This window comes from Pipistrellus kuhlii, unplaced genomic scaffold, assembly GCF_014108245.1.
Source record: "Pipistrellus kuhlii isolate mPipKuh1 unplaced genomic scaffold, mPipKuh1.p scaffold_m20_p_20, whole genome shotgun sequence".
Lineage (NCBI taxonomy): Eukaryota > Metazoa > Chordata > Mammalia > Chiroptera > Vespertilionidae > Pipistrellus > Pipistrellus kuhlii.
The window spans coordinates 14,834,137-14,852,498 of NW_023425516.1; the positions used below are offsets into that span (position 1 = coordinate 14,834,137).

An 18,362-nucleotide genomic window follows, 5' to 3' on the forward strand; every position below is an offset into this window, starting at 1 on the left:
ACAGTCCCGGGCATGTGCCCTGACCTGAAATCCAACCGTGACCTCCTGGTTCATAGGTTGAGTCACACCGGCCGGGCTTGAACATCTTTTCCTGTGCTTACTGCCCACTTGTTGACCTGTTTTGGAGAACTATCTAAATCCTTTGCCCATTTTTAATTTGGATTTTTTTTTTTTTTAATGTTGAGTCGTTCTAGTTCTTCTGGATACCTGCCTCCTTCCAGATACATGATTTACAAGTATTTCTCCCATTCTGTGGTCTTTTTCATTTTATAGAGCTCTTTGAGCATAGCCGTTTTTAAGTTTGAAGTCCAGCTTATCTTTTTTTTGAAGTCCATCTTATCTTTTCTTTTATCGCCTGTGCCTTTGGCGTCATCCAGAAAACCCTTGCCTAATCCAAGGCCATGAAAATTTATCCTTAAACTTTGTTTGAAGAGTTTCATGCATTTAGATCTTCAACCCATTTTTCAGTTAGTTTTTATGTATAGTGTGAGGTAGGGGTCTAACTTCATTTTTTTGCCTATGGATATCCATTTGTTGAAAAGACCCTTCCCTGCTCCCCCCACAGAGTGTCGGAATTAAGGTCCTCAGATCGGCAGCTCCTTACACCTCTTCTTTTGAGGCCTTATCTGTTATTTCTGTCATTTTTTGGGATGTTTTAGCTGCCATCGAGATGTACTGGGCTTGTTTGACATCCTGGCTCTGGGACTCTGGCTGGTTTGACGCAATGTCCGTGCCACCACCACCACCCCCCCCCCCCACCCCCCCGCCAGGGACACTTGAGTTTGTGGCCAGTGAGGCCTCAGGCCTGGCTCCGCAGCTGTTTATACCTGCCATTCCTGCGTAGGAGGGGAGGGGCCTGTTTGGATCTTGGAATTTTTGAAATTTTGTTTATTCAGTTCTTTGTCAAAGAAGCTAGACCTTGGAAGGTGGCCCCTGTGCTGCCCTATCCACCTGACAAAGCTCTGGGTCGCCCGCCCTGGTTGCTCAGGTTGTGATGATCTGAAGAGTGCGTTGTTCACAGGAGGTGAACTCTGTATCAGAATGTTCTGCACTGCCGAAACCGGTTTGGCTCAGTGGATAGAGCGTTGGCCTGCGGACTGAAAGGTACCAGGTTCGATTCCGGTCAAGGCGATGTACCTGGGTTGTGGGCACATCCCCAGTAGGGGGTGTGCAGGAGGCAGCTGATCAATGTTTCTCTCTCATCGATCTTTCTACGTAACTCTCTATCCCTCTCTCTTCTTTTCTGTAAGAAAATCAATTATTTACATATATATAAAATAAATAAATAAGTATATATATATATAAAAGAATGTGTTCCGTGCTGTGAAGAGAGGGAGAAACCAGCCTGGTTTTCATTTCTCCGGCAGCACATGTGCTTCTCTGCACCTCCTGTTGGCGCCCACCATACGAAGGGCGTCGAGGTATTAGCTGTGAACCCCTCCCGGGGGCATGAGGATTCTGGGGGGCTCTCACCCTCTTTGCCTTTAGTCCAAGCCTGACGTGTTCAGAGCATGGTCTGAGGGCATGCACAGCCTCTGCTGACTCCACAGCCACGGGAAAGCCATTGAACCTCCAGCTCCAGTTTCCTCATCTGAACAGCAGCCTCTCACTGGGTTACTATTGGGGAAATTAGGGAATATCCTCTGTGAGGTATGAGCACAATGGTGCGTACTCAGCAGGTAGCCACCTTCTCTGCTGTCACCGTCCTTGTCGTTCCTTCCTGTTTAGGTCACCACAGTTCCTGACGTGCCATTCTCAAATCCAAAGGCTCTGGAAGCTGATCTTTTTTTTTTTTTTTAACTGCTCCTCCGGCAGCAAGACCGGACCTGCACACTGCGTGGGCCAGTTTGGCGTTACCACTGCGAAACGTGCACCTGGGGGCAGCCCCGGCCCTCCTGGGACGTGGTGTGAGCACAGCGCACGGACACCCCGAGACCCTTTGCTGCTCGGAGGAGGAAGCGTAACCGGCGTGAGGCTGCCCTGGAGGCGGGCAGGCCTGACGGAGCTTGGTGTGGCTTTGTGGGCGATGAGGACGAAGGGGTCAGTGGAGCTGGGTTTAGCATCCCTCCCCCTGCCCCCTGTGGAGTTCAGAGCGAGCCGAGCTGGACTGAGATCAGAGCAGCAGCGCCTCGTGGTGTGGGCCCCACGGTTGTCAGAGGCCCTGCGGTCTCCTCGTATGCTACCTACCGGCTGCTGGGAAAGTAAACCTGAGGGAAGGATCCACTCGGTGTCTGTGCCCAGAGGTGCGTGGTGGTCAGAGTACGAGAGCTTTTCAGCTCCGGAGGGGCCGCTACCCGGCAGGAGAAAAATCGATGTGGGTGAGGTTTTATTCGCGGAGCAAGGTGGACCGTCTCCCTGATGTGGTTGACGGTTTCTAGGCAGCCCTGTGGTGCTGGCGGAGTTGTGTGTCATGGGAGAGCAAGGAGGGCCTCGGCACAGTCGTGGTTCTGTGACCTGCAATTCAAAGGCAAAGGCTGGGCCTGGACGGAAAGCTCGCTGAGCCGGCTGAAAAGGGGCTCTGAGTGTTAACTGCCATTTCGATCTGATAGTTTTGGGATGAGTCATGGTCTCTCTGACAGGCGAACCACTCTGCAGCAAACCCGTGCTTAGACTAGACACACTCAGCATCCTGGTCCTCCCCGCTTCCGATCGGAGGTAGACGGGGGACCTCAGCAGAGAGCGTCCCCCGGGAGCTGAGCGGGAGCTCCGCCACCGGTTCTGGTCTGCGGGAGGCTTGGCTGGTGGCAGCACGCAGGGCCTCTGCGCAGGACTCCGGCGCGTCAACAGTATCGACCTGCCTGTTTCCCTCTGAGTCACGGGGGAGGAAGAGTTTGGAGCCCATTTCGAGAAGGTCTCAGAAATCAGGGCTCCTTGGGGGATTACTGTCTCGTTCTCCTGGGGTCCGTTTGGGGTATTGAGCACATTGCGTGTCCATCGTCTTGTGGAAGGAAAGCGGTGACCAGGCACCCTTGATCCCCGCCTTCCTGAGCCCCCGGTCCCAAAGGGGAGGCCTGCTGACAGGCGCGGGGGCCCCGGGCGGGTGGTCATGGAGCCCCGGGGGAGGAGCGTGGTGTGTGCCTGGGGCCTGCAGGACGAGCAGGCGTCAGCCGCGTGGAGCGGGGAGGGTGTTCCTGCAAACAGGGCACAGAGGCGAGCCGAGGCCCTGTGCGGCCTCTCCGGGGAAGCACGGTCACAGGGCCTGTCCTCCCGCGGGAGGGCCGAGCCAGGGCGTCCGTCAGAAGCTGGAGTGGCCGCTGGGTCGGGTTCCTGAGGCTGCATATACGAAGAACCACGACGGGGTGGTTTAAAGCAACAGCAACTTCAGTCTCTCACAGCTCGGAGGCCCGAAGCCCAGCATCGAGGTGTGGACAGGGCCATGCCCGCTCCCAAGGCTCGAGGGGAGGATCCTTCCGCATCTCTCCCAGCCTCGGGCACCGACTGGCGTTTCTCGGCTCCTCGAGGCATCACTCCCGCCACACGGCCGTCTTGGCCCTGTGTCTTCACACAGGCTGCCTCTAGGCTGTGTCCACACGGCCCCCTTGTGTGAGGACACCAGTCATGGTGGGTTCGGGCTCATCCCAATGACTGGGCTTTACTCTGTAAAGACCCTGTTTGCACGTAAGGTCCCATTCTGAGGTCCCGGGGTGACACGCTGACGCACACACACACATATGTATATACTTTTTGGGGGTCTGGCCCTCCCTGTAGCCTCGCATTTCACCGGTCCTGTGTGTTCTCCCGCAGAACCGGGCCATAGGGAGGCCCAAAGGGAAGCTGGGCCCCGCCTCCGCGGTGAAGTTGGCCGCCAACCGGGCCACCGCGGGAGCTCGCCGGCGCCGGACGCGATGCCGCAAGTGCGAGGCCTGCCTGCGGACCGAGTGCGGCGAGTGCCACTTCTGCAAGGACATGAAGAAGTTCGGGGGCCCCGGGCGGATGAAGCAGAGCTGCATCATGCGGCAGTGCATCGCGGTGAGTGGGCAGGAGGGGCCTCCGGCGCTCCGGGCCCCGGCCCCCCTCGGCAGGAGGCCCCAGGCCCCTCTGCACCTGGCCGGGTGGTTTCTCTGCTTACGGAGGAGGTTCCCACAGCTGCAGCTCCTGGGAGACGCGCCCACTGGAAAGAAAAGGGGCTCCGACGAGCGCTGTTTTCAAATCCCACAGGGCAGGGCTTCCTGCCAGGTGCCCGGGCCCCTTGGGCCCCTTTTCCTTCATCGTCTGATGGTCTGACACCTCCTTCCTTCCCTGGATGGCCGGGCGCTTTGAAGTCTCTGCCATTAGCGTGGTGAGGGCAGCCTATCCTGTCTGTGACCCCGCTGCCGGCATTTACGATCCAGTTCGTGGAGGCCCTCCCTTCCTTCCTGTCCTACCTTCAAAGTCAGAGGTCTGGGTGGAAGGTCAGTCTCCTCCTGGAGGGGCAGCCCCGGAGAAAGAGGGCTGATTTATGGGGCTCGGGGCTACTGCAGAGCCTGGCCAGCCCCCCAGACCGCCTGCCTCCCTCGCCTCGGGACACAGGCTCTGACAGCTTGGCGTGTCCCGTGGTCTGCCTGTAGGTTCCCTCCTGCATACACCCACACAGGGTGCTGCTTTCAAGGCCCCGGGGTTCTCTGTGGGGATAGTGACCTCCGCTCAGGCGGAGGGAGAGGGCTCTGGGCAAGCCGCCCCGAAGGCCCAGCCTGGCACCCCGAGCCTGCTGTGCCCCCCATGCCCAGGGGCCCCTCCCCGTGGTCCCTCCATGTGCACACACACAACTTTGTTTTTTATTGTGAAAAATACATAACAAAATTCACAATTTTAACTTTTGAGGTTTTTGGGGCAAAATAAATATATTTTTGTGCTATATTCAATACATATGTGTAAGGTTTTTTTTTTTTTTTGCAGCAGAAATGTTTTATTCGTACTTAAACTTACTAAAAGTCAATAAGCTCCAATAAATTATCACAATATATTTTCACTTTTTATTTTATTTTTATTTTTTGTTGATTTTTTACAGAGAGAAAGAGAGAGGGATAGAGGGCCAGAAACATTGATGAGAGAGAAACATCAATTAGCTGCCTCTTGCACACCCCCTACTGGAGATGTGCCCGCAACCAAGGTACATGCCCCCAACCAGAATCAAACCTGGGACCTTTCAGTCCGCAGGCTGACGCTCTATCCACTGAGCCAAACCGGTTTCAGCTAATTTTATCGTTACTTGTACTTATTTCCTATACAGACATGCAAAAATCCACTTCCCCAATCTATACAACCAAATAAACAGATATATCCATTTCAGTGCACAAATAAAACATTTTTCTTCTGATCAAACAGGTGGTTTATGTTGTGCATCCATTATTTTTGATCTCTTATTTTTTATAATTTTTTAAAAAATATATAGTTTACATTCAGTATTATTTTGTATATTGGTTTCAGGTGTCCAGCATCGTGGTTAGACAATCGTCTGCTTTACACAGTGCTCCCCCTGATATTTCCAGTCTCCACCTGGCCCTGTATGTAGCTAGCACAGTACTATTGACTATTTCCTATGCTGTCCTTCACGCCCTCGTCATTTTAACCGGTTTTGAGTGTGTAGTACAGTCACACAACCTCCATGCCCATTGTTGTGAAACCGATATCCGGGACGTTTTCATCTCGCCAAACGGAAACTCTATCTCCATTAAACCACAACTCCTCTTTCCCCCTCCCCACCCACCAGCCCCTGGCAGCCGCCTTCCTACTTTCTGCTTCTCGCCGGGACTCCTTCAGACACTGCGTGTGCGTGGAAGCAGACGGGGTTCCTCTCTCTGGGACTGGCTTATTCCGTCCAGCGTAATCCTCTTACAAGGCTCATCCAAGCGGCAGCCGTGATGGGGTTCCATTCTTTTTAAAGGCTGCGTGATACTCCGTCGTGTGTTAGCTCCTGCGTTTCCTCGTCCTTCTCTCTGTCCTTGAACATTAAGGCTGCTTCCGCCTCCGTTGTTAATGATGCCGCGACGAGCGTGAGTGTGCCGGTACCTCTCGGAGGTCCTTTTTTGGATTCTTTTGTATATATTCCCAGAAGTGGGATTGCTGGGTCCTGTTTTTTTTTTTGTTTTTTTTTTTTAAGTTTTTGAGGGACCTCCACACTGGTTTTCATAGTGGCTGCGCCATCTCACCTTCCCACCAGCTGGGCATGAGGGTCCCCATTTCCCCGTGTTTCTTGTGGTCTCCACGGTTTCTTGTTACTTTCTGTTTGTTTTTATTTTATTGGAGTGGCCGTCCCATTGGCTGTGAGGTGTGATGCCTCGTGGTGGCTTTGGTTTGCGTTCCCCTGGGGAGTGACACTGAGCATCTTTCCGTAGGTTTCAATCCGTGAGGACGATGTCTGTGGGCGTTTTTGGAGAAATGATTTGAAGTCCTCTGCCCAACGTATAAACTGGATTGTTTGTATTTTTGTTGTTGTGAAGTGGGAGTCCTTCATATAATTTGGACATTGGCCACTTACTCACATAAATGATGTGTAAATACTTCCTCCCATCCATAGGTTGCCTTCTCACTCTGTGGGTTATGTCCTGTGCTGCACAGAAGCTGTTAAGTTTCGTTGCTTCTGTTTTGGTTACATGTACCCAGGTCACATGAATGGATTTCAGGGAATCTGAGATCCCCCTTGACATGAAATACAGATTTGTATCTGTGTGCACGTGTGGCTGTGTTTTTGTAGAGCTGGTGATGGGACTTGTGATGTTCTGTCAGGATGTGAGAGGTTGTCTGTAGAGACTCTTGTTTTTGAAAACAGTGTTGCCTAAAACTTGTTGGCCATGACCCAGGACTGTCTCTCCTTTTTAGTCTTGTTTTTTCTCTTCTACCCTCTCCTTCCTGCCCGGTGTCCCAGGCCCAGTTAGAGGAAACCTGTCTCTGCTACTCTGGTATCACCTATTCTTTATTTATTTTATATATATATATATATATATAACTATAAATAATTGATTTCAGAGAGGAAGGGAGAGAGAGATAGAGCCCTCGCCAGTTTGGCTAGGTGGATAGAGTGTCAGTCCTGTGGACTGAAGGGTCCTCCCTGGCCCAGGCCCTAGTCAGGGCTTGTATAGGAGGCAACGGATTGATGTGTTTCTCTCCCATCCATGTTTCTCTGTCTTTCTCTTTCTCTTCTAAAAATCAATGAAAAAAAAAACAACCTTGGGGTGAGGATTAAAAAAGTGAGAGAGAGCCAAAACCAGCTTGGCTCAGTGGTAGAGCGTCGGTCTGCGGACTGAAAGGTCCCAGGTTCTATTCCGGTCAAGGGCATGTGCATCGGTTGCGGGCACATCCCCGGTAGGGGGTGTGCAAGAGGCAGCTGGTCGATGTTTCTCTCTCATCGACGTTTCTAGCTCTCTCTCTCTCTCCCTTCCTCTCTGTAAGAAATCAATAAAATATATTTTTTTAGAACAGTGAGAGAGAGAGGGAATACATCAGTGAGGAGAGAGAATCATCAATAGGCTGCCTCCTAGACACCCCACACTGGGGATTGAACCTGCAACCTGGGTATGTGCCCTGACCAGGAATCGAACCATGACCTCCTGGTTCATAGGTCAACGCTCAACCACTGAGCCACGCCAGGCAGGCCTGTCACCTGTTCTATCACCTATTCAGTTCTGGTTCCAGTTTGGTACCTGGCACAGTCAGTGCTGGTTGAAGGAAACCTCACATTGATGTGTCTCCTCCTTTCTACCCTGACGCGGCTTTGGGAACTGATCGCAAATGCAGGCTTGGCCTGACTGGGAGGTATGGGGGAGGCTTCTTATTCTCCCTGCCCTTGCACTTTGTCGGGAGGTTTTATCCGCCTGCTCCTTTTCTAGGCCTTCTCTCTCTCTTCCCACAGCAGCCTTCCCTTCGCCCCCTCTCCACGAGGCTTCCCCGCAGACCTGATCCCTTCCCACCGCCAGCACCCTCTCCGGCCCCTCGGCTTCCTCTCCTGGGTCTGTGCTTCCCTTCTGCTTCTGCCTCGCATCACTCTGTCACAGTCAGACGCCTTCCAGGCTAGACCAGCGCCCCTGGGTGTCCCAGTGTGCTCCCCTCTTCTCTCCTCTCTGAGCCCGAATTCCCTGGTTCTGTGCGTCCTCCAGCACCCTCCTCTGCTGCTTCCGGTAGCACCTGTGCGCGACCTCTCTCCGTTTCCTAGGATTTCTGCATGATCTGCCTTCCTCTTCCTAAAAACCTCGAGGAGCAACTGTCTCCCTCATCACTCCCCCCCCTCGGCCACTTGCTTCAGGCTTCAGCAGATGTTCCTTAAGTATTTGTTGAATGAATGATGACTCTTACCTTCCTTATGTTCTGTTTATTTGAATTTCAGTGTTTGTGCCATGTTGTAGATTTCCCCCCCACACTGGGATGTACAGTGGCGTATAGATCTGTGTATCCCTGCGCATTCGGAGCTCCTCTAACTCAGTTTGTTAAATATTGCCTGTGTGGTTCCTGTGTGGTTCCTCCTGCTCCCGTGCCAGGTGCCGGGGGCCAGGTGTGTGGAAAGGCAGCGTGTCCGGGCAGGGGGTTTAGCAAGCTCTCCCCTCTTCAATATCACTAAGACCCAAAGAGCTTTTGCTTATGTGCCTTGCTTACTTATTAAAATTACTATATTCAGGATTCACATTGAATTCATTAAAAAATAATGAGAAATCCACTTCATGAAAACATAAAACTTTTGCCAAAACCAGTTTGGCTCAGTGGATGGAGCTTCGGCTTGCGGACTGAAAGGTCCCAGGTTCGATTCCGGTCGGGGGCATGTACCGTACCTTGGTTGCGGGCACATCCCCCGGTGGGGGGGGTGCAGGAGGCAGCTGGTCGATGTGTCTCTCTCATTGATGTTTCTAGCTCTCTATCCCTCTCCCTTCCTCTCTGTGAAAAATTAATTAAAAAAAAAATATATATATAAAGAAGAAAAAAATTTTTCTTTTTTAAAAAAATTTCTTTATTGATTAAGGTATCACATATTTGTCCTCAAAAAACATAAAATTTCATGAGAAATGACTACATCTTCCAAGCAGAAATGGTCTGTGGGAAGAATGGCATTGTGTTGTGTTTTCATAAAATCTCTTTCACGCCCAGTCCATTAGAAAAGACCTGTATTTTTGTACCTGTTTCAATATTCATTGTGTTGCGATGTTTTAGCGCAGTGGTCAGCAAACTCATTAGTCAACAGAGCCAAATAGCAACAGGACAACGATTGACATTTCTTTTGAGAGCCAAATTTTTTAAATTTAAACTTCTTCTAAGGCCACTTCTTCAAAATAGACTCGCCCAGGCCGTGGTACTTTGTGGAAGAGCCACACTCAAGGGGCCACAGAGCCCCTTGTGGCTTGCCAGCCGCAGTTTGCTAACCACTGTTGTAGAGGAACCATATGAGGATTATCTGGCCTCAGCTGCGTGGTTGAAAAGGCAGGAGTGTTTTAACAATCATTTCAGGTCATCTTGGGTATTTTTTCAGTTATTCCACGAGCACTCAACGGGTGGCAGTTTCTTAACGGTTATTGTAACATGGACTCTGAGACTGTATCACTGAACTTTTTTGTACTTATGTAAATGCCAGGAGTCTTTCTCGCCTCTGGAATAGCTCATTTGCTCATGGGTGGTGGTGTAATATCACGCTTTGGCCATTTTGGAAAATACTGGTGCACCGAGTTATGCAGATTTTCTAAATATTGGTGCACAGCATTGTACAACGTTTAAAAAACGAACAGCACTAAAACCACATTTGCTAGCCCTGCTACCAACCCATCAGGAAGGTCTTCGCGTATGGGGAAGCTATTGGGTTCACAGTGGCTAACGACAGGCTCCCTTGTTTCGTCTTTGAGGAAATAATGCCAATACCTATGGGCTTTTTAAAAAATATATATTTTATTGATTTTTTACAGAGAGGAAGAGAGAGGGATAGAGAGCTAGAAACATCGAAGAGAGAGAAACATTGATCAGTTGCCTCTTGCACACCCCCTACTGGGGATGTGCCCACAACCAGTGTACATGCCCTTGACCGGAATGGAACCTGGGACCTTTCAGTCCTCAGACCGACACTCTATCCACTGAGCCAAACTGGTTTTGGCCCCATGGGCTTTTCTAAAAGTCCTTCCCCATTGAAGGATGTTCATTGAAGGATGGCCACGGAGTGCTTCTGCTCAGGTGGCCACTGCTCCGCGGGCAGCAGAAGCACTGCCTGCCCTGTGTTGTCACACAGAATGGTAAAGGGACCGAGGGGCAAGGTTTCATTTACTTATTAAGTTTATCTTTATTGTTTTTTTAAATATATTTTATTGATTTTTTACAGAGAGGAAGGGAGAGAGAGAAACATGACCAGCTGCCTCTTGCACACCCCCTACTGGGGATGTGCCCGCAACCAACATACATGCCCCTGACCGGAATCAAACCTGGGACCCTTCAGTCTGCAGACCGATGCTCTACCACTGAGCCAAACCGGTTTCGGCTTATCTTTATTGTTGAAAGTATTACAGATGTGTCATCCTCTTTCTCCCACTCCATCCCCCCCACACACACACCCTCCCTCCTCCCCGCCATTGACCCTCTGCATCCTGCTCTCGCCCCTCCCCAGGCCTTCACTGCACTATTGGGTTATGCATATATGCACACATGTGCTTTGGTTAATTTCTTCTTCCTGCTCCCACCTTTCTCTCTGGAGTATGTTGTCTGCTTCATGCTTCAGTGTCTCTGGTTCTATTTTTTTAAGGGTCCATGTCTTTTTAAAAAAATATATTGTATTGATTTTTTTACAGAGAGGAAGAGAGAGGGATAGAGTGTTAGAAACATCAATGAGAATCATCGATCAGCTGCCTCTTACACACCTCCACTGGGGATGTGCCCCCAACCAAGGTACATGCCCTTCACCAGAATTGAACCCGGGACCTTTCAGTCCGCAGGCCGACACTCTATCCACTGAGCCAAACCGGTTTTGGCAAGGGTCCATGTCTTAATAAAATTAATCATTTTTGCTGCCTCACTAAAGACACTCTGCAATGAAACTGGTGATCTTTTTAATGAGTGTGTGGCCAGCAGTCGCTCAGTGACTGCTAGTGCACGGTGAGCTCTGCCCCGTCTGGTGCCATCACTCAGCAGCGCATACTGTCAACACGGTGAGGAAGGCAGATGACATCTTAGTATTGTTCTTTTAAAAAAAAATTTAAAATATATTTTATTGATTTCAGAGAGGAAAGGAAAGGGAGAGAGAAGAGAAACATCAGTGATGAGAGGGAATCATTGATTGGCTGCCTCTTGCACGCCCTCTACTTGGTATGGAGCCCGCAACACGGGCATGTGCCCTTGACCAGAATCGAACCCGGGACCCTTCAGTTCTCAGGCTGACAATCTATCCACCGAGCCAAACTGTCTAGGGCTTGGTATTGCTCTGAAGGGGGTTTTGACCTACTTCCCAGTCCTCCTTGTGAAGGTTTTGGGGACCCCAGAGTCCATGGCCTGGGCTTTGATACCCCTGGGGCAACACAGCCTCAGTCCCCACAGAGCTGGACTCACTCCCCTCCTCCTTCAGGTCTCTCCTCAAGTCTGAGGCCCTCCCTGACCGCCACGTTCCAGATGAGCCCGCCTCCCACCCCTCACCCTGCCCTGCTTCCTGTGTTTTTCTCCATACCCCTACTCACCATATAACATACTGTATTCTCCACTTTGCCCGCCTCCCTCCAGTAAGATTCAAACTCAGGACAGCAGAGACGTTTACTGCTTTACTCCCAGCTCTAAGAGCAGTGAGCACCTGGCGCACAGAGGCAGTAGTCTTAAGTATTTGAATTGGTGACTGGGTGGGTCAGTGAATGACAGTGGCAGGCCGGAGGAGAGCAGCTCATGCCTTTGCCCCATGGGGTCCCGGCCCCTGTTGACTTCTGCTCCCCCCGGTTCTCCAGCCAGTGCTACCCCACACCGCCGTGTGCCTAGTGTGTGGCGAGGCGGGGAAGGAAGACACGGTGGAGGAGGAGGAAGGCAAGTTTAACCTCATGCTCATGGAATGCTCCATCTGCAACGAAATCATCCACCCTGGATGCCTTAAGGTGAGCGACTCCCGTGGGACCTGGCTGTGCTGCTCGACACCCCTACCGGGGGCCTCTAGTGTGGGTGAAGCTTGGGGGACGGGGGGACTTGGATTCCTCCCATGGGGGGCCCTCACATCTGGGGGATTCTGCGTGTCAGATGTGAACTGAGGGCAAGAAGGGTCTGGAGTAGCTCAGACCTCACACACAGGTGCAGGTCTTCCCCTCCCCCTCCCCCACACCCTCTCAATCCCCCCCCCCCCCCCCCCCCCCGCACACACACACCCTGAGCACCAGCCAGCTAATACCTCAGAACTACAGAGTTCCAGAATCTCCACCTGGCCCAGAGGGAGATGCTGGCTGGTCAGGCTGCTTGCTGGGCCCTGGCTCGGGGCTTCTGACAAAACTGGGGCCTGGCCAGGGGAGGGCCCATCACAACAGGGGGCCGTGTTCCCGGAAGCCGGGAGCCTGCCCTTGGTGTGTCCAGGCAGGGCTGCCTTCTGGGCACTGCCGTGCTGTACCTGCCTGTCTTGAAAGGAAGAGACAGTTGTGGGCTGGCGCATCGCTTCCGTCCCAGGAGAACGTCAGCACACCTGGCACCTCCCTGTCAGCTCGTGGGCATCTGTGTGTTCTAAAGAGACCAGGGTGGGCCTGCCCCGAATGGTCCTCCGCCCCGAGCGTCCCCTTCCCCCGGGCGGCATAACCCCTCTCTCACACTCACACACAGACTCGCTATTCCCTGACTTTGGAAGTCAGACCACCCTGTCTTAATTGCCAGGTTACTCCTCTCTCTCCCACACCAGAAGCTCCTCCGGGGTGGGGACAGCAGGTCTGACTGGCTCACACCCAGCACCACCCCGGACAGGGCTAGTGAATGAACTCAGTGACCTGTCTTAGCCAGCTGGTTTTCTTTTGGCCAAGGATGGGCTGGAAATGGCATTTGGGGCAGGGGGTGGGGGGTGGGTATTAATGCTCCTGGCAGAGGTGGCCTCTTCCACCCCCTCCCTGTCTGCTGACTGGCTGTCCCTCGCAGATTAAGGAGTCAGAGGGCGTAGTCAACGATGAGCTTCCAAACTGCTGGGAGTGTCCCAAGTGTAACCACGCTGGCAAGACCGGGAAAGTGAGTACCGGCTCCCAATCCCAGGGTCCACCCGGGAGGGGCGGACCTTGGCCTCGCCAGTCCAACCTGTGCCCACATGGTTGGCTGGCGGGTGCCCTGCGCTCGGGGAAGGGCGCTCCTCCCAAGATATACAGTCCGCGTGCACCTTCTCTCTTTTTGGCCTACAAGCAAAAGCGTGGCCCCGGCTTCAAGTACGCCTCCAACCTGCCCGGCTCGCTGCTCAAGGAACAGAAGATGAACCGGGACAACAAGGAGGGCCCGGAGCCGGCCAAGCGGAGGAGCGAGTGCGAGGAGGCGCCCCGGCGCAGGTCGGACGAGCACCCCAAGAAGGTGCCCCCGGACAGCATCCTGCGCCGCAAGTCAGACGACGTGCACCTGAGGAGGAAGCGGAAATACGAGAAGCCCCAAGAGCCAAGTGGACGCAAGCGAGTATGTCCTGGCCTGGGAGGGGCGGGCGCGGGTGGCCCAGCCGGTCCTGGGGGCAGGGGCAGGCGTGGGGGGTGAGGATGGGCCGTGGGGAGAACGCGGGACCCTGGCCTCTGGCTGCTCTGAGCAGGTCACCTAAGTCCCCAGCGCCCTGCCCAACAGAAAAGAGGGGGAAACCAGCCCGTCACTCACTCCTCTTCCCACCCCTTTAGGCCTCGACTCTTCAGACGTCCCCCGGTTCCTCCTCTCACCTCTCGCCAAGGCCCCCTCTTGGCAGCAGCCTCAGCCCTTGGTGGAGATCCAGTCTCACTTACTTCCAGCAGCAGGTGCTCCCGCGTCGCCCCGCCCTCTCGAGGCCCCCACTCCCAACCCCGCCCCCCACTGGCTCTCCAGCCTCAGAGCTTCCTGGGCCTCAGCCCCAGATCGCTGGCCCAGGGTTCTGGGTTCTGGCACGGGGCCTGGGAAGCTGAGCTGCGGTGGGGAAGCCCTGCAGACTTGGGAATCCTCCTTGGCCCTGCTCCGCCCACTGGCCCTTCCAGCATCCGCCACCAGGTGGCGCCCGGTTCTGTTCTCCCCGCTCTGGCCATGAAGGCTCGGCTGGGACTCCCACAGGCCCTGCCTCCAGGACTGGCTCCCAGGCCGCCGCATCCCTCTGGGTCTGCCCAGGGGTGGGAGGGCAGTTGGTTGGGCACAGTTGGACCTCACTAGCCTACTTGCAGCCTCTTCCTTAAAACCAGCCGGCAGGGCCCACCCATCAGAGCGGGTTTGTGGGGAAGGTGCCCCTCCAGTCCCTAGTCTGGGGGTGGGGCTGGGTGTCGAGGGGATCAAATCCCTCGAGCCTGGTAGCAAGCTCTGCATCCTTTCTGTTCTGTGACAGCTAAAACCTGGCAAAGAAGATAAGCTTTTCAGGAAAAAGGTACCCTCTGTCCCTGCCCTCCCCTCCCCTTCCTTTCCTTCACCTCATGCCTGGACTGGGGCAGGATCCTGGGAAGAGGGTGGTGGAGAGGCTTGAGTGGGTGCAGCCCTGAGCCGAGGAATTCCCTGCCCGCTGCTCACCTGCCCCTGCCCCCCTGCTCCCCCAGCGGCGGTCCTGGAAGAACGCCGAGGACCGGATGGCTCTGGGCGGCAAGCCGCTCCGGCGCTTCAAGCAGGAACCCGAGGACGAGCTGCCCGAGGCGCCCCCCAAGACCAGGGAGAGCGACCACTCCCGCTCCAGCTCCCCCACGGCCGGGCCCAGCACCGAGAGCGCGGAGGGTCGCGACGAGAAGAAGAAGGTGAAGATGCGCCGGAAGCGGCGGCTCCCCAACAAGGAGCTGAGCAAGGAGCTGAGCAAGGAGCTCAACCAGGAGATCCAGAAGACGGAGAGCAGCCTGGCCAACGAGAACCACCAGCCCATCAAGTCGGAGCCGGAGAGCGAGAGCGAGGAGCCCAAGCGGCCGGTGGGCGGCCTGTGCGAGCGCCCGCACCGCTTCAGCAAGGGGCTCAACGGCGCCTCCCGCGAACTGCGGCACCAGCTGGGGCCCGGCCTGCGCAGCCCGCCCCGCGTCATCGCCCGGCCGCCTCCCTCCGTGTCCCCGCCCAAGTGCATCCAGATGGAGCGGCACGTGATCCGCCCGCCGCCCATCAGCCCCCCGCCCGACTCGCTGCCCCTGGACGACGGGGCGGCCCACGTCATGCACCGGGAGGTGTGGATGGCCGTCTTCAGCTACCTCAGCCACCAAGACCTGTGTGTGTGCATGCGGGTCTGCAGGACCTGGAACCGCTGGTGAGGAGGCAGGGAGCTGGCGGTGTGGCCAGGTCTGCGCTGAGGGTTGGGCTAGACCAGGGATGGAGGGTGGGTGGGAAGGAGGGTCCCACCTTGAGTCAGTGGCCAGGCCCTCCTCCTCCTCCTAAGCCCCGTTCAGCTTAATTCTCTTTTCTCCAAGAGCCTAGCAGCTAGGGTGGTCAGGTGCAGCCAGTACCTCAGAACTGCAGCCAAGTTTCCAGAATCTCCACCTGGCCCAGAGGGCGATGCACCTGGCGCTGTCGGAAGCCTATTTGACTTCCTGACTTAGCCCCTCGAAGACGAGCGGGGCCCGGCGGAGCCCTGTCCTGGAAGTGTTAGCCCAGGTTATCCACAGCCACGGTGCCAGGGACTCACCTTAACCCCAGCTTTGAGATTTCCTAGCTTCCAGGCCAAGTTATCTATCTGCCTTCCTTGTGAATGGCTCCGACACCTCTGCTCAGGCTTGTTTTGAGAAACGGTGTGTGTTGTGTGGGAGGAAGTGCTTAATGGAGGACAGGTGCCAGCACCTTCCGGGGAGGGCAGTCACGGCAGAGGTGCCCAGGTGCAGACAGACGGGACCTAAGCAGAAGGGTGCAGAGGGTGGAGTTAGGAGCCTGCCTCTGAGCTTGGATGATGAGGAGTTGCCACAAGTGAGACCCCAACTCTGACGGCACCCCCTCTGCTGGGTCTGGCCCCCAGGTGCTGTGATAAGCGGTTATGGACCCGCATCGACCTGAACCACTGCAAGTCCATCACGCCCCTGATGCTGAGCGGCATCATCCGGCGACAGCCTGTCTCCCTGGACCTCAGCTGGACCAATATCTCCAAGAAACAGCTGAGCTGGCTCATCAACCGTTTGCCAGGTGAGCACAGGGCCAGGGACCCCAAATGTGCAGGTGCGGGGGGGGGGGGGTTGAGGGGGGGTGCATCACCTGACCTGCGACCCCTTCTCTTATTCCCCCAGGGCTCCGAGACTTGGTGCTGTCAGGCTGCTCATGGATTGCAGTCTCGGCCCTCTGTACCTCCAGTTGTCCGTTGCTCCGGACCCTGGATGTCCAGTGGGTAGAAGGGCTAAAGGATGCCCAGATGAGAGATCTCCTGTCTCCGCCCACAGATAACAGGCCAGGTGAGTGGCCAGGCCTGGGGGCAAGGCTACATGGTGGTGGTGGTGTGACCAAGCTGTGCTGTTGGGTTCGATTTTCACCACAGCGGGCCTGCAAAGCCTCCTTAAATGCTTAATGGAGAGCAGGTGCCATCTGGTGTGCAGTCCTCCAGCCTTCGCTGGCCGCAGCCCGTCCCCAGGGCATGCCGGGAGGAGTTTGGCTGCTGTGTTCTCGGTTTGCTTCGGGCACCCAGGGGCTCTCAGAAATCCCACTGCTTCTCTGTTCATTTATCCTGCATCGCTCAGGCCCCCTGGAGCGGCAGGGTCAGGGTGGTTGGACAGCGGCTCCCGTAGAGCTCTCCGAGGCCGGGTCTCAGGGTTCATCGCTCCCCGTCAGCAGCTTAAGTAAGGAAACCATGGTGATCGAGAGATGCTAATGCTGTCTGCTCCGTCTGGCCAGTACTGCTGGTTGGAGAGAGGGCTCTGGGTTTCTAGATCTTCTGAACTTTCAAGAATCTCAATGTGTAAAATTTTATGTATATATATTTGTGTGTGTGTGTGTATTATTGATTTATGAGAGGAAGGAAGAGGGAGATAGTGATATAAACATCAATGATGAGTCATTGTTTGGCTGCCTCCTACACAGGTCGATGCTTAACCACCGAAACTTACTGGCCAGCCGATCTTCTGATTCTTAAATATTGGAACTGATTCTAGTTTTTTTGTTTGTTTTTTGTTTTTTTAAAATATATTTTATTGATTTTATACAGAGAGGAAGGGAGAGAGATAGAGAGTTAGAAACATCAATGAGAGAGTCATCGATCAGCTGCCTCTTGCACACCCCCTACTGGGGATATGCCCGAAACCAAGGCACATGCCCTTGACCGGAATCGAACCCGGGACCCTTCAGTCCCCAAGCCGACGCTCTATCCATCGAGCCAAACCGGTCCCGGCTGATTCTGTTTTTTTTTGGGGCGGGGAAGCATTCAGTGACCAACTGAAACAAGTGCTGTGTCTGGCTGGTAGGCCTTTGTGTCCTATCTCACTGATACTCTGCCTCTCTCCTCCCCACCCCTCAGGTCAGATGGACAATCGGAGCAAACTCCGAAACATCGTGGAGCTGCGCCTCGCAGGCCTGGACATCACCGACGCCTCGCTGCGGCTCATCATCCGCCACATGCCCCTGCTCTCCAAGCTCCACCTTAGTTACTGTAACCACGTCACTGACCAGTCCATCAACCTGCTCACCGCAGTGGGCACCACCACCCGGGACTCCTTAACAGAAATCAACCTGTCAGGTCAGTGGGAGTCACCCATCAGGGACTGCCCAGCATCCCGTGGGACGAGCTGGGAGTTTCACATTTATGCGCCTGCTATTATTATAGGATCCCAGTGTTCGGTGCTAGGACATAGCAGTGGTGAAGACAGACACACAGCCCAGTTTAGATGGGAACATGCTGCAGAAGTGATTACTAGATTTGTAATAATTGCTACCAAAAATGCTGGTAGCCGTGAGTGCATAGAACAGTGGTTCCTGGCCAGGGAAGCTTCCCTCAGTGGGCACAGGCTAGCACCTGGCAGGGGGCGGGATGAGTGCTGTGGGATGGGTGGGCAATAAGGGGGAGCAGTGGGCAATAAGGCAAGGCCTGCCCCAGTAGGCTTTCCCTGGGAGTAAGCAGCTTGCTTTCTGCCATTGTTGTCTTCAATTTCGCCCACCCTTCCTGACCCTGCTGTCACAGGGTCTGTGGTTGGAGAGAAGAAATCTCCAGTGCCCTCACGGTTCGGTTCGGTTTGGTTTGGCGTCTTGTCCCACACGCTGTGAAACCTCACACATCCCTCCGCTTGCTGATGGGGAGGGAGTTTGTTTTTAAGGAGTTGGGACATGAGGGACAGTGAGATGGACAAAGGCATGATTTTTCTGAAAGAATTTCACTTCTTTTTGCAGTAAGCTTATAAAAGAGA

The 18,362-nt window shown here is 54.3% G+C and overlaps 1 protein-coding gene across 9 annotated transcripts in view; it reads left to right on the forward strand.

Annotated features, from left to right (window-relative positions):
• The window catches only part of KDM2B (lysine demethylase 2B), a 93,868-nt gene that overhangs the window by 74,150 nt on the left and 1,356 nt on the right, over window positions 1-18,362 (forward strand). For 3 of the 9 annotated variants that reach the window (XM_036448910.2, XM_036448911.2, XM_045585575.1), the window contains 11 exons: window positions 3,745-3,969; window positions 8,129-8,230; window positions 11,865-12,008; window positions 13,021-13,107; window positions 13,267-13,536; window positions 13,746-13,859; window positions 14,411-14,449; window positions 14,616-15,298; window positions 15,998-16,161; window positions 16,263-16,424; window positions 17,480-17,698. In XM_036448910.2, the coding sequence (XP_036304803.1) occupies window positions 3,745-3,969; window positions 8,129-8,230; window positions 11,865-12,008; window positions 13,021-13,107; window positions 13,267-13,536; window positions 13,746-13,859; window positions 14,411-14,449; window positions 14,616-15,298; window positions 15,998-16,161; window positions 16,263-16,424; window positions 17,480-17,698 (2,209 nt within the window). The remainder of the gene's footprint in view (window positions 1-3,744; window positions 3,970-8,128; window positions 8,231-11,864; window positions 12,009-13,020; window positions 13,108-13,266; window positions 13,537-13,745; window positions 13,860-14,410; window positions 14,450-14,615; window positions 15,299-15,997; window positions 16,162-16,262; window positions 16,425-17,479; window positions 17,699-18,362) is intronic. The other 6 variants (XM_036448913.2, XM_036448914.2, XM_045585572.1 and 3 more) reach the window with 5 other exon arrangements.